At 37.6% G+C, this 11,232-nt stretch overlaps 1 protein-coding gene across 1 annotated transcript; it reads right to left on the bottom strand.

Moving 5' to 3' along the window:
* Positions 1–9,784: 9,784 nt before the first annotated feature.
* Positions 9,785–10,943, bottom strand: LOC132305224 (uncharacterized). Its single transcript, XM_059802899.1, has 3 exons — positions 10,804–10,943; positions 10,532–10,685; positions 9,785–10,432 (listed from the first exon to the last, which is right to left on the bottom strand). Exons 1-3 carry the CDS (start codon positions 10,941–10,943, stop codon positions 9,785–9,787), a joined length of 942 nt encoding a protein of 313 aa, XP_059658882.1.
* Between the last annotated feature and the right edge of the window lie 289 nt (positions 10,944–11,232).

Genomic DNA, 11,232 nt, shown 5'->3' with positions numbered 1-11,232 from the left:
GCTTTAAAGTGTTGGAGACACTACTTGTATGGTGAGAGATTCGAGGTGTTCTCGGATCATAAGAGTCTCAAGTACCTTTTTTCCCAAAAGGAATTGAACAACAGACAGAAGCGATGGGTTGAGTTTTTGGAGGATTACAACTTTGACTTGCAGTATCATCCGGGCAAGGCAAATGTGGTAGCTGATGCCTTAAGCCGGAAATCTCGAGGGACTTTAGCCGGTTTGGCTATTCAAAAATGGAAGATGCTTGAGGACCCGATAGAGGTGGGAATACAGTGTTTTGATGATGACGTATGCAGGGAGTCTGCATTCTTATTCAGTCTTGTGGCATGGCCTACTCTTGTTGGACTAGTGATTGAGTCACAGAGATAGGATCTGGATTTGGATGCCCTTCATACCTTGATCTCCAGTGGTGAGATAGTGAAAGATTGGACCTTGCATGCAGATGGAGATCTATGGTTCAGGGGTTTATTGGTTATTCCCACAGTTCGTCGTGAGGACATTTTACGAGAATTTCACACTTCTTGCTTTGCAGTTCATCCAAGTGGTACCAAGATGTATCACAATTTGAGATGATAGTATTGGTGGAATGGAATAAAGAAGGATGTTGCACAGTTTGTGGCTAGATGCCTTACCTGTCAACAGGTGAAGGCCGAGCATCAAATACCAGCGGGTTTGTTGCAGCCATTGCTTGTAGTGCAATGGAAATGAGAACAGATTGTTATGAATTTTGTGATAAGTCTTCCAAGGTCACAATGGGGAAAAGAGGCCATATGGGTCATCATTGACAGATTGACAAAGACAGCTCACTTCTTGCCCATTAAGGCAATAGATGACGAAGAGGCACTTGGTGTGCTGTATGTGAAAGAGATTGTGAGATTGCACGGGGTTCCAATGGCTATTGTTTCATATAGGGATACCAAGTTCACTTCGAGGTTCTAGAAAGGACTTCAAGCAGCGTTTGGTTCATCGTTGCACCTTAGTACAACATTTCATCCATAGACAAATGGCCAGTCGGAGCGTACCATCCAGATCCTAGAGGATATGCTTCGGATTTGTGTACTTGATTTGGGAGGTAGTTGGGAGGATCACCTTCCACTTATTGAGTTTGCCTACAACAACAGTTATCAGGCGAGTATTTAGATGGCTCCATTTGAGGCGTTGTATGGTAGACTTTGTAGGTCTCCTGTTTGTTGGACTGAGGTGGGTAAGACAGCCGCCTTAGGACCCGATATAGTACTCGAGACTACCGAGAAGATTAAGCTGATCAGACAGAGATTGTTCATAACTCAAAGCCGACAGAATAGCTATACAGATAAGTGGAGACGGCCATTATCTTTTGAGGTAGGAGACCACGTCTTTCTTCAGGTTTCTCTACATAAGGGTTTGATGAGGTTCGGGAAGAGTGGTAAGTTATTGCCACGATTTATTAGACCATTTAAAATTTTGGACCGCGTAGGAGAGGTTACCTACAGACTTGCATTACCAACACAGATGGACAGAGTTCACAATGTTTTTCATATGTTGATGCTACGGAAGTATGAACCAGATCCATTTCACATTTTGGATTGGGTTGATATGGATATAGATGAGGATGTCTCCTATAAAGAGGGACCAGTTCAAATCCTTGACACACGATAGAAGGTGTTAAGGGACAAAAAGATACCGTTAGTGAAGGTTCTTTAGAGGTATCACGAAGTCGAGGAAGCTACTTGGGAGCTTGAATAGGAAGTTCGATCCACGTATCCAGGGTTGTTTTCTCCCTCAGGTATGGCTTGATTTTGGGGACGAAGTCTTTTAAAGTTGGGGATATTGTAATATTTCTGTTTTTTCCAGAAATTTTGTCATTGCAAGGGCATTTTCGTCTTTTCTCGTTTTATGTGCCGGACACCGTGGGGTGTGCCGGGTGTGTCTGAGAGTTGGTTGGGGCATTTTATTGAGTTCATGACTCTTTGAAATGCAAGGGTTGCCATTTTGACATTTTTTAATTTTTAGGACCGGACGGTCCCGTGTGGGACTCGCTACCGAAAGTGTTGCGTACGGGGATTTTTGTTGGTTCCATTTACATCTCATGTATTTTATTTAATGTGTTATAGATGGTAGTGAATTATTAAGTGTGTGTGTGTGTGTGTATATATATATATATATTAGTGGTGGAAATAAAATAAAAAAAAAGATATTTTAAATGGTGGGACCCACTTTAAATTTTTTTTTAAAAAAGGCCAAAGGCCATTTTTGGCCTCATTTTTCACATCTCATTCTCTCTCTCTATGAATATCTCTCCCTCATTTCCTTCTTTTTCTCACAAGTTTCAAAGTTTGATCTTTCTCTCACCATTTCGTATTTTTGGGTGCTGTTTACAGCAAAACGGAGCAATTCTTCATTTGGTGCACTTTGAAATTTCAAAATTTAGGGCACAAAATTAGGAGTTTTGCAAAGTGAGGTAGAGGTTTCTAATTCCTAATTTCTTGTTCCTTTGTGAATTTTTATTCAATATTTGTTGTCAAGCATGCTTAATTTGAGTTGATTGCATTTTAAAATGATGTAATTGTTGTGTGTGAAACCTATGATTTTGTGTATTAATTAATTTGTATGAAAAACATGCCTAGGTGTTAAATTTTTCATGCCTATGGTGTTTATTAATTTGTTAGAAATTGCTATATGAAAGCATGTAAACTTATGTAGTATAAAATCTTTTATTATCATTGCATTGGAAGAGAATGAAAAAGGGGTTTTGGGAGAAAGTTTTGATTAAAGTGGTTTTGTGAAAAACCTGGTCGCCGTGGGGTTACCGATGGTCCGTGGCGTTAATATAACCTAGAGGGAAGTAGGGAAATTACCCTAGCGTGGTCGAGTTATTTGGGCCCCAAATTACGCCGCGGGGTTACCAAAGGTCAGGGATAGTAGCCAATCCTTCTCTCATGTCACCGAGGAGTCACCGAGAGACGGGTTAAGTTAACGGTTTGAAAAGTGATGGATGAATGGTTTTGAAAATGAGGAGTGACATAGCATAGCATTGCACTTCCTAACACGACATTGTTTATTTTTTAACTTGAAATTGATATTGTATTCTTTCCCGGCATGGTATGATCCCTATCCTCTATTACTATTCAATGTTTGGATTCACGGGGTTATAAGAAGTGTGTCTTAGGCACCACCTACTGAGCAATTTGTTCACCCCTTATTTAACATTTTTCAGGGTTCGGGAAGGAAGTGGCGGATGACGGTCCACCACAATCTTAGTTTAGAGATTTGAAGTTTATTTTTGCTATCTCTTTTGTATATTTGGATCCATTCTTTTGTAAAGTCTCAAACTTTAGTAAAATGTATTCATTTTGTAAACCATGGTCATGTATTGTAACTATGACACTTGATAGCATTTTGAAGTAAAGTGAGACTATTTCATGATGGATGGGAAATGATGTTCTATTTTTTTAATAGTTACGAATGCCTTTAAATTGTATAATGTCGTGTTCTGTTGCCGTGAATTCGGGATTGGTTTGCACAACAGGTTCAGTATAGGTTTGGCTCACAACGAGCCAAGTTTGTAGAGTTTCAAACTGCAGATTACAGTTATTCAAGGCCTATCAGCCAGCTGACATGAAGGATCAGCCGACCGACAGAGCCATTCGAGACCTTTCCAGAGAGTTTTAAAGTAAGGAGCATTGTTTTGACCGGCTGAACTTCACCATTAGCCGACTGGCCGATCGAACCTTACCACCTGACAATCGTTTCAGCCGGTCGACTATGTAGGTCAGCCGACCAAACCTGCCGGTCAGCTAGCAGACCAAGGGCCATTAGCCGGCTGACCATATCCATTTGACTTGCATCTTTGACCCCTCTTTTCAGAGTGTGTATTTGGTTGCTATGGTCAATTGAATGGTCCAATGTGCCACCTATGGACTTAGGAAAAGACGGTGTTACCCTTAGTTGACCTCGGGTTCAAGTAAGGACCCGGTTAACGGTTCGAACCTACGGGTTTAGGTCGTTACAGAAAAAATACGGGATATTACTGATTACAGGCATCACAAGCTGGAATGGGATAATCTATTGGCTAGCCACCATTAGAAATCCAAAAAACCCTAATTTTTTATTTACAAAATGCTCATCGCCTCTATTGTGTGGCACATGTGGAAGGAAAAGAATGATCGGTTATTTAGGGATAAAACATCTTCCAATAACATAGTTCTTGATCATATTTGTTACTTATTTGATCTCATCAAAGCTCTCCACTAGAGTTCTTAAGGACTATGATTCTTCACGATCCCTACTTGCTAATTGGGGAGTATCCCCAGTCTGCACTTGACTGCCTTCTCAATCGTCAAATGACATCACTTGAGTTTTTACATGAGCTCTTTTTGACAACCAACGGATGATGGCATATTCACTGTTAACAAAGAGATTTGTTATCAATGGCTATATGACTCACTCTGAGATAAGGGTTGTTTGTCAATCTAGGGATGTTTGTTTTTGTTTGGATCAAGTCTGTCCCTTTAGGTAAGGATTTTCACTGTTAGGCTGTGTTTTGGCTCCTGTAGCCCACCTTGTATTTACATTTATACTCAATACAACTTGTTTAACTTTCTCTCCCTCTTCTCTCTAACTTTTTCTTTCTAACCCCATTCATCTTCTTCACTCTATGCCTCCCTGCTCCCTTCTATGGGAGTGGGGAGATGATGGCTGCCTCCTACAGCTGCAATAAACTTGGTGTGTTTCAATAAGTGCACTCCGTGTGTTTTTTTTTACGCCATTTTTGTTTTGTTCGGCTAGATCTGTTCATATTGGGTTCGTTTTCGGATCACATGGGCGAATCTGTTGTTTTCTCTAACTAGATCTCTGGTCTACGTCGACTTTGGTTTTCTCCTGCCTAGATTTGATATTTTTCTCCTTGATTTGATCTTGTGCGTGGTTTTCTTCAATGTCGAAGTGCCTTGTGGCTATAGCTTTGGAGCTGTTGCCATGATGATGGCTTGAGCTTTGGGTCACTCCAGTCTGTTGCGTTTCTCCCATGGTGGTTCTGTTGTAGAATTTTAGGCTCTGTTTTCTCCATAAATTTGGGGCCTGTTCTTTTTTTTATTGCTTTGCTTCATGATTTGTATACAGATCTGGACCTGTTCTTCATTTTATTGATTTGCTTCATGATTTGTATGCTTTTTCTGGCTTGACTTTTTAACTCTATACTGCCGTTGGCTTGGCCTTTATGCCTTTGAAATGATATGTCTTATCGTTTTCATGACAAAAAAAAAAAAAAAAAAAAAACTACTAATATACTACTAAGAATTATTTTTGAACTAAATAATTAATTTTTTAGTATTAATTTAATTAGTCTTTGAGATCTCATCAAAGCTCTCCACCAGAGTTCTTAAGGACTATGATACTTCACGATCCCGTGCTTGTTGATTGGGGAGTATCCCCAGGCTGCACTCAACCACCTCCTCGAGCGTCGGATGACATCACTTGAGTTCTTACACGAGCTTCTTTCGATGACCACCGGATGACGGCATATTCACTAACGGAGAAATTTGTTATCAATGGCTATTTGACTCACTCTGAGCGAAGGGTTGTTTACAGGGGCAGAGCCAACATATGCCTAGGGGGGCACATGCCCCCTTAGCCTGGCCCCACCTTATAAAATATATATGAATTTTTAAATTATTTTTACACATATATTGAAATTTGTATATTATGCCCCCTAAAATATTAAATTTTCAAAATTCTCTTTAACTTTTTCCTTTTTTTTTTTTCCCCCTCATTTACTCTTTAAATTTCTTTAATTTCCTTTTTAAAAAAAGTCAAATTTTCCTTATTTAATCATACTCTAATTCATTTCTTTCAAAATTCTGTCATTTTTCTTTTCCTATTACTTTATTTTTTATTTTTACCTTCTTCTACTTCTTAAACTTCTTCGTTTTTTTTTTTTTTTTTTTTTTTTTTTTTTTTTTTTTTGGTACTGTGCCCCCTTAATTTAAATCCTGACTCCGCCCCTGGTTGTTTGTCAATCTAGGGATGTTTGTTTTTGTTTGGATCGGGTCTGTCCCTTTGAGTTGGGCTTGTCCCGTTTGGCTGTGCTTTGGGCCTTTGGCTAGCAGTTTGGCTCCCCGCCTTGTAATTACATTTGTGCCCAATACAACTTGTTTAACTTTCCAAAAAAAACTACTAATAAACTACTAATATACTACTAAGAATTATTTTTGAACTAAATAACTAAATTTTTAATATTAATTTAATTAGTCTTTTTAAATTAAACAAGTCATTGAAAAAATAAAAAATATTAATTATTTATTTATATAAATAATTTAATTAAAATTATAAATTCAGTTTTTATCTGCATGTGCTCTTAAAAATTACAATCCCAGTTCCACAGTCGCTACATGTCAGCAGCTTATTGGCTGCTGACATTGGATTTTTTTTTTTTTTTGTTTTTTGATCCGGTCGCGCCTGACAAAGGTCTTGTCTCCTTTTTTCTCTACTCCCCCCCCCCCCCCCTCTCTCTACTTGTAAGTCTCCGGCGCCCGGCAAATAACATGCCGTCTACACCGCCGGTCCTCTCCTCACCATATTTGGCTCTTTCTCACTCTAATCTTGTTGGCTATAGTTTAAACTAACTAAATAATTTCTAAGTGAAGAGAGGAGAGAAACAAATATTGTATTGAATTGAATTCTTTGTTGTGTTCATATCTTAACAACGAATACCTTACCCTATATATACTATTCTCCCATAGACCTTTGAACTTTTCAAGACAATCTCAACCACACACATGATACATGCACACACTTGATACATGTATTCACTTGATACATGTACAATAATAGATGCATGAATGAACATATACATGAATGAACATGGCAGTAATTATTTTTAACTTACCCCCCTTAATGCCATTTTGTGACACCCAACAATTCTCTAAAGTATTCAAACTTATTTTTTGGAAGTGCTTTGGTAAAAATGTCCGCAATGTGTCTTGTGCGACTATGGAAAATAGGATTCTTTGTCATAGCAATTGCGGATTTGTTGTCACATAAAATTGGAGTAGCTTCTCTTTGCTTCTCACCAACATCTTCAAAAATTCTCCTTAGCCATATTGCTTGTGACGTTGCCATTGATGCTAAAATATACTCAGCCTCGGCAGAAGATTGCGCAACCGTTTCTTGCTTTTTAGATGCCCATGAAAATACACCCGAACCAAGAGAGAATGCATAACCGGAAGTACTTCTCATATCATCAACATATCCGGCCCAATCACTATCACAAAAACCAAACAACTTTGCATCAACATTTTTCTCATACAAGATGCCAAAATCAAGTGTACCTTGTATATATCTCAATACCCTCTTTGCAGCCCCAACATGAATTTGACTTGGATTGTGCATAAACCGAGATAATAAGCTTGTAGCATACATGATGTCGGGTCTTGAAGATGTCAAATATAATAAACTTCCAACCAAGCTTCTATAGAGAGATGCATCCGCTTCCTTACTTCCATCTTCTTTCATTAATTTTTCATTCACAACCAAGGGAGTGCAAACGGATTTGCAATTCAACATTTTGAATTTTTCAAGAAGAGTTTTTGCATACTTCTTTTGACAAATAAAAACTCCTCCTTCTTTTTGATAAATTTCAATGCCCAAGAAGTAATGCAACAAACCCAAATCACTGATTTCATATTTTTTCATCATCTCTCTTTTAAAATCATCAATCATTTTTCCATCACTACCGGTTAATACCAAATCATCAACATAAAGAGAAACAATAAGAATCCCAATTTTACCTTGTGTCTTATAGTACAAGGTTGGCTCACTTTTGCTCCTTTGAAAGCCTTTTTTGATGAAATAAGAATCAATCTCACTATACCATGCCCGGGGTGCTTGTTTTAGGCCATACAAAGCCTTCTTTAATTTGTAAACTTTCTCTTCTTCTCCTTTTGCAACAAAGCCTTGAGGTTGTTCTACATAGACATCCTCTTTCAAAGCACCATTCAAGAAGGCAGATTTTACATCAAGTTGATACAAGGACCAACCATTTTGAGCCACCAAGGCAATGAGTGCTCTAATTGTGTCAAGACGAGCCATGGGTGAAAAAATTTCTTGAAAATCAATTCCGGGCTGTTGTGAATACCCTTTTGCTACAAGTCTTGCTTTGTTCTTTTGAATGGAGCCATCCGGATTGAATTTTGTTTTAAAAGTCCATTTCACACCAATCACATCTTTGTCTTCTGGCTTCTTTACTAACTCCCAAGTCTTGTTCTTCTCAATCACATAAATATCATCTTCCATAGCTTTCTTCCATGCTTCTTGTTTAATTGCTTCTTCAAAGTTCTTCGGTTCAACAACACAAAAATTGCAACTTGCATACACATCACTGAGACTTTTCATTCTTCTTGGAGTTGAACTTGGAGATGAGGAATTTGAGTTTGATGGAGAAGTTAGGATTGATTGTAAGCTAGATACGGGAGACATTTCTTGTGGAACTTCAAGAAAAACTTCATTTTCATTTTCTTGATTTCCTGATTCTTCATTGAAAATGGGGATTTGATCTTGAACTTTCTTCTATTTCCAATCCCAAGCAGCCTTCTCGTTAAAGAGAACATCTCTACAAATAATCAATTTATTCTTTTTAAAATTAAAGAGCCTATAACCCTTTGATTTTGAGCTATAACCCACAAAGATGCATTTTTCACTAGCTTCATCAAGTTTGTGCCTCACTTCTCTTGGAACATAAGCAAAACAAATACACCCAAAAACTTTCAAGTGTTTCAATGATGGCTTCCTTCCACTCCATGCTTCAAATGGAGTTTTATTCTCCACCACTTTTGTTGGACTCCTATTCATCAAGTAAGCAGCCGTATACACAGCTTCACCCCAAAATGATTTAGGTAGCCCCTTCTCATGAAGCATTGATTTTCCCATCTTAATGATTGTTCTATTTTTCCTTTCTGCCACTCCATTTTGTTGTGGAGTGTACCCAATCGTTAATTGTCTCTCCAAGCCAATATCTTCACAAAAATTTTCAAACTCATTTGAGTTGTATTCTCCACCTCTATCACTTATTAACACTTTGATAAGATGGCCACTTTGCCTTTCAACAAGCTTTTGAAATTTTTTGAAAATAGAGAACACATCTGATTTTTGTCTCATGAAATAAATCCATGTCATTCTTGAAAAATCATCAAAGAAAATAATAAAATACTTGTTACCCACTTGAGTTGGTGTTTTCATCGGTCCACACACATTGGTATGAACAAGCTCCAATGGTGCTTTAGCCCTCAATTCCTTCTCTTTCGGAAATGACTCTCGGTGATGCTTGCCAAGAGCACAACCTTCACAAACTTCTTTAAATTCTTGTATTGTTGGCAGCCCATATACCATGCTATTTTGTTGTAAATTCTTTAAGCTTTGGAAATTCAAATGGCCAAGTCTTCTATGCCAAAGCCAAGACTCATCAACAACATCCATCTTCAAGGCCATATTTTTTGAACATGAAAAAGTGAGAGGAAAGCTTCTATTTTTGCCCATCTTGATTTTTGCCACAATATGATTTTGTCCTCCCTTGTCATAAATTTTGCAAGAGTCCTCATCAAAATTAATGGAGTACCCATGCTCTACAAGCTGTCCAACACTTAACAAATTTTGCTCCAAATCTAGAACAAGTAACACATCCCCGAATATGCTTTCTTCCTTTTTTTGTTTGTATGGCAATAGTACCTTTTCCCTTTGCTTAGACCAAGGCACCGTTTCCCATCCTCACTTGAGAATTTGATGAAGAATCAAACTCCAAGAATATGTTTTAATCTCCGGTCATGTGGTTACTACACCCACTATCAAGAAACCACACATCATTATTTTGTTCCGATGTCGAGTGACAAGCATAAAACATGCTCATTTCACCTTCTTGCTCTTCAGAAAATTTAGCTTGCTGATTTGTTTTCAACTGGCAATCTTTTTGAACATGTCCAAATTTCTTGCAATTAAAACATTGAGGTTTTCCCCGAAACCAACAATCTTTGTCAACATGGCTACTTCTCTTGCAAATTCCACAATTTTGTTGAGTGGAATCTATATTTCCACTTCTCTCAAAATTATTTCTTCCTCTTCCTCTTGAATTTCTTCCTTTTCCTCTTCCGTGTCTTCCACCTCTAGAAGATTCACCTTTGGATCGATCAAAACTTGATGGGTATTTTTCTTGATTTTTGGAACTAACACTGAGCTTGGATTGAAAAGCACTTTCAATTGTCTTTTCGGAGCGCCTACTCAACCTTTGCTCAAATGCTTTTATGGAACCCATCAATTCTTCAACACTCAAGTTTTCAAGTTCTTTAGTCTCTTCAATAACAGTAACAATAGAGTCATATTTTTTCGGCAAACTAATCAGAATTTTTTCAATAATTCTTTGATTAGAAATATCTTCCCCATAGGTCTTCATTTGATTTACCACCTCCATAAGTTTAGAAAAATAATCTTTCAACAACTCCATTTCTTTCATTTTAATATTTTCAAAATCTCTTCTCAAAGATTGGAGTTTTACAATTCTTACCTTTGTGCTGCCTTTATACTCCTTCTCGAGAATATCCCATGCCTCTTTTGCTTTAGAAGCATTGATAATTCTGGGAAAGATTGTATCAGCAATTTCTTGTTGAATCAAGCCTAAAGCTTTTGCATCTTTCTTCTTTTGATCTTTCAATTGTTGTCTTTGGGCATTCGTCAAAGTTGTTGGCTATAGTTTCAACCAACTAAATAATTTCTAAGTGAAGAGAGGAGAGAAACAAATATTGTATTGAATTGAATTCTTTGTTGTGTTCATCATACTCATCTTCAACATAATCCCATAAATCATATGAGGGAAAAATGGTCTTCATCTTCACATACCAAAAATCATAATTTTCCCCATCAAAAATGGGAAGTGCTGATTGATGGGCACCTTGGTTTTGATTGCCTATAGTCGCCATCACGATGGATCTTCTTCGGTGTTTGTTTTCCTGTCAATAAGCTTCACGCCCAGTTTGCTCTTGATCTAAATCAAGCTCTGATACCACTTATGTTGGCCATAGTTTCAACCAACTAAATAATTTCTAAGTGAAGAGAGGAGAGAGACAAATATTATATTGAATTGAATTCTTTGTTGTGTTCATATCCTAACAACATATACCTTACCCTATATATACTATTCTCCCATAGACCTTTGAACTTTTCAAGACAATGTCAACCACACACATGATACATGCACACACTTGATAC

This window comes from Cornus florida, unplaced genomic scaffold (assembly GCF_030987335.1).
Source record: "Cornus florida cultivar Cherokee Brave unplaced genomic scaffold, ASM3098733v1 CherokeeBrave_3.0.0_Hap2_Chr04, whole genome shotgun sequence".
NCBI classification, from domain to species: domain Eukaryota; kingdom Viridiplantae; phylum Streptophyta; class Magnoliopsida; order Cornales; family Cornaceae; genus Cornus; species Cornus florida.
Note: the sequence above shows the minus strand (reverse complement) of the source record. Positions and strands in the feature narration are given on the sequence as shown.